Source organism: Poromitra crassiceps, assembly GCF_964638095.1.
Source record: "Poromitra crassiceps genome assembly, chromosome: 1".
In the NCBI taxonomy this organism is placed as follows: Eukaryota; Metazoa; Chordata; class Actinopteri; order Beryciformes; family Melamphaidae; genus Poromitra; species Poromitra crassiceps.
The window spans coordinates 97,541,627-97,545,712 of NC_139623.1; the positions used below are offsets into that span (position 1 = coordinate 97,541,627).

The 4,086-nt window shown below is 44.0% G+C and overlaps 1 protein-coding gene across 1 annotated transcript; it reads left to right on the forward strand.

The window, feature by feature from the left end:
• Positions 1–412: 412 nt before the first annotated feature.
• On the forward strand, positions 413–3,300 carry LOC310773446 (ADP/ATP translocase 2). Its single transcript, XM_083633330.1, has 4 exons — positions 413–618; positions 1,486–1,972; positions 2,061–2,201; positions 2,637–3,300. Exons 1-4 carry the CDS (start codon positions 508–510, stop codon positions 2,792–2,794), a joined length of 897 nt encoding a protein of 298 aa, XP_083489456.1. The 5' UTR covers positions 413–507; the 3' UTR covers positions 2,795–3,300.
• The last annotated feature ends 786 nt before the right edge of the window (positions 3,301–4,086 follow it).

Consider the following 4,086-nt stretch of genomic DNA (forward strand, 5'->3'; position numbering starts at 1 on the left):
GGCAAAGTCAAGATACCCAAGCAACCAGCATGGATCAGGTTTCTTTTTGAAGGTGTAAATGGCGTCTGCCCAGTGCCTAATCGGATTCATTCAACCGAGATTAGCCTGAGCACCGTTTCCCCATACAGCAGCTACACGTGCAAATGGTGTCACAGCCAATAGTTTTGATTGTAAAGGCTGTTTGGCTACGGGCGTAGCTCTTTGAGACTAGATTTATTTGATTTACCGTTGACTCCTCTTGTAGCTCTGACTTTACTCGCCTACGGCAAGGGGAATTACGCAACGCGGTGACATCATTAACCATAACGTGTCACGTTGACTGACTGACCAATGACGTTACATCGTAGTTCCCGTGTTGTATCGCGAGCCTATTCACTTTGATAAAACTCCAACGCGGCTTTACAATCGGCCATTTCGTCGGTGTAGAGGCTATCCGCTGTAGAGGGCAGTGGGAGTATCCTGATTCCTGTGTATTGATTATCTGAAAGGCATCTAAAAACATCAACAATGAATGAGACGGCAGTTTCGTTCGCCAAGGATTTCTTGGCTGGTGGCATCTCCGCTGCCATCTCCAAAACAGCCGTTGCACCCATCGAGAGAGTGAAGCTTCTCCTTCAGGTATGTCTTCCTGTATGCCGCGGACGTCTCACCAGAAATGTCACAGGAAGTATGCTAGCTAGCGTTAGCTTCTGGGAGCTTGCTAACTGCCATTGAACATTTTTGCACTGATCTATGCCGCCTACCATCACCGGTACCTATATACATGTGTTTTAAATGAGCTTACTAGCGTGTGTCGTGAATGAATCGCTTAACAAGAACTTGAGGTCATCACGGGATGTGAAATGACCTACACAAGCCTGACAGCTAACGTTAGCTTCCCACGTTAACCTTAGCTAGCGTAGCTAACAAAGGACAAACGGGACATAATGTACAAATGGATATTACCTTGTCTTGAGTATTTTCAACACCAATGACTTGTAAGGCAACTATACTATAATGAGTTGCCGATTTTATTTTCTCTTCTCTGAAAATGACGATAAAATAACCATGATGGCTAATGTACTGCATAGCTTTAACGTTAGCTAGGTTTGATTGCTGTACCAAGGCCCGGCGAAACTCATTTACAGCCGGGTCAATTATTTCATTCGGTTGACCCTCCCTAATGAGACGCCTCAAACTCACTAGGAATCTCTTCTCTCCGTTACCTTTGTATAGCTGCGATAACGTTAGATGGTCTGTGAATTTAATTAACAAATTATTTTATTTTTATTTTTTGTATCTGTAGTTCACAACGCAGCATAGTATTAACGTTAGCCATCAGCTGTCAACTATCATTTTCATTTCAACCTTTGATTGCGATCTGGTGGATATCAGAACAGCTTTATAGATGTGCTGGCAGGTGCCAAGGTCACAATAAGGGGAACTTGTGATTGTTACATGGCCAACATTCATTATATATATATATTTTTTTATGTTTTATTACAGGTCCAACATGCCAGCAAGCAAATCACCGCAGATATGCAGTACAAGGGTATCATGGATTGTATTGTCCGTATCCCCAAAGAGCAGGGGTTCATTTCCTTCTGGAGAGGTAACCTTGCCAATGTCATCAGATACTTCCCCACCCAGGCCCTCAACTTCGCCTTCAAGGACAAGTACAAGAAGATCTTCCTTGATGGTGTTGACAAGCGCACCCAGTTCTGGAGGTACTTCGCCGGTAACCTAGCCTCTGGTGGTGCTGCCGGAGCCACCTCTCTGTGTTTCGTCTACCCACTCGACTTCGCCAGAACCCGTCTGGCCGCTGATGTCGGAAAGGCAGGAGAGGCAAGAGAGTTCAAGGGCCTGGGAGACTGCCTGGTTAAAATCTCCAAGTCTGATGGCATAAAAGGCCTGTACCAGGGCTTCGGGGTGTCTGTGCAGGGCATCATCATCTACAGGGCTGCATACTTTGGAATGTACGACACAGCCAAGGGTACGATGATCATTACAGTGGGACACTCATGGTTCTGCAAGGGGGGTGTATATCAATAGATCTGTAATCTTTATTCTCCTGCTTGCAGGTATGCTTCCAGATCCCAAGAACGCCAGTATATTTGTGAGCTGGGCGATTGCCCAGTCTGTGACAGCTGTTGCTGGCCTGACCTCCTACCCCTTCGACACTGTCCGTAGACGCATGATGATGCAGTCTGGACGCAAAGGAGGTGAGTTTGTTTGTATTATTTGGAGCCTTTGTGATGAAGGACCACATGTTCATTTCGAAGTGTATTAGACAACTTTCTTAACTACAGTATAACTAAGTAGTAGCAGTGGTTCATAAAGTGGGGTCTGGGGACCACCAGTGGTCCCTGAGGGGGTTCCAGGGGGGTCCCCAGCAAAAAGGGAGACAACTTATTTTCACTATGCTTTATGTAATAAAACACCTAAAAGCAAAAATCATATCAGATGGGGGAGCCTGGAACAAAATCTTGTTAACTGGGGGTCTGTGGTCTAATTTGTCAGTTTAGGGGTCCTTGGTGTGAAAAAAAATTGAGAACCAACCACTGGTATAGAGCTTATGTTTCTCTTGGGTTTTTGTTAAGGAAGTACGTTTTATTCCAGCTAGCTTTATCTCACTTACCTTTTTCTTACCTTCTCAGCGGACATCATGTACACTGGGACCATGGATTGCTGGCGGAAGATCGCACGCGATGAGGGTGGCAAGGCTTTCTTTAAAGGAGCCTGGTCCAACGTGCTCAGAGGCATGGGTGGCGCCTTCGTGCTGGTGTTGTACGATGAGCTGAAGAAAGTCCTCTAAATCTTTTTTTTAACATCACGGTCCAATTTGGCTAAATGTCACAACTTTCCATTTCTCTGGACTCTGCATTCTGCCTTATTTATGGGAACAAACAATAGTGTCTCACTACTAGCTGTGGGGAATTACTGTACGTTGTGCATCTTATCATTTAAACGTTCCACACCCTCTTTACCAATGTCATTCCTGTTAAATCTGATACCTCCTCCTATCATTCAATAGGTTTGTATGATCCTAACTTGAATAAATTTATTCTGGGGAACAAACTAAACTGTTGATGTCAGCTGTCTCCTCCATCACAGCATGAGATGAGCATTTGAAACTCATTGGCTAATGAAATAGCACGAAGTGGATTACACTCAACTGCTATATTTACTCATGATTATCTCCTGAGCCTTCCTGGTTTGACCGTGGTCACCGCTAAGGTTTTAGTACACCAACTGTGTGTAGAGTGTTGGCACCTGTACAAACGTTTGATGTGCTACCAATAAATAGTAATATTAACCCTTTCTCACAGGTTTTGTTGGGTTCTGTTTGGTAGCTGTTTCACAACAAAATGTGAAGCCATTTTAGTCATGCAAGCGTGAAGAATAATCTTGAACTATTAAAATGCAGGTTTCCTTCACTCCCAGAAAAGACATGGGATTTTAAATGAGTATTTTCCAGGCCTGGAGAAGGTGTGAGAAATTATGAATGGGAGTGGTTATGAATGTCTTTTGGGGGGATTTCATCAGTGAAAAGGTGTGGCAAGTCTGGCAACCCTGTAAAATGGAACTAGAATGAGTCATTTTACTCTGGTCACCAGCATCCAAGGGGCTCGGAGGCAATACTGTACGTCACACAGGTGTGGCTTTGCAGCAGGCAGTGCTTCCACCTGCTGACTAAATGCCAACCAGTGTTTCTTTAAGACTGAATGCAGTGATGTAGGTAATCTACTTTGCAGACTCCAAACTGCAATTAATCTTAATGAAGAGCACTGTGCTTTGGTTCTGTAACATTTGAATGATACATAGGCTTAATAGCCTTTCTAAAACGATCATTCACGAACTGTAGTGTGAAATGCACCACCAAAGGATCTTAGTTGTGTCATTTGACTTCAGTGTTGACGTGTTGGAACACACCTGGTATTAATATTGGGTGTGGTGGAAGTTTTGTCTGATGAATGATACATGGGGCTAGTTTAGCTCCTTTACCAGTCAAATCTGAAGCCAAATGCCACACAGTCCAGATGCACCTACATCGTAAGGTAGCCTACTTGCCATTAACTGTTGTCAACATTGTTGTCAACAGCAATT

Bases quoted from the DNA above. Each gene is read 5' to 3' on its own strand.
- LOC310773446 (XM_083633330.1), top strand. From the start codon at position 508: ATGAATGAGACGGCAGTTTCGTTCGCCAAGGATTTCTTGGCTGGTGGC. The intron at 619-1,485 runs GTATGTCTTCCT...GTTTTATTACAG, and splicing joins GAGTGAAGCTTCTCCTTCAG to GTCCAACATGCCAGCAAGCA. The intron at 1,973-2,060 runs GTACGATGATCA...TCCTGCTTGCAG, and splicing joins AATGTACGACACAGCCAAGG to GTATGCTTCCAGATCCCAAG.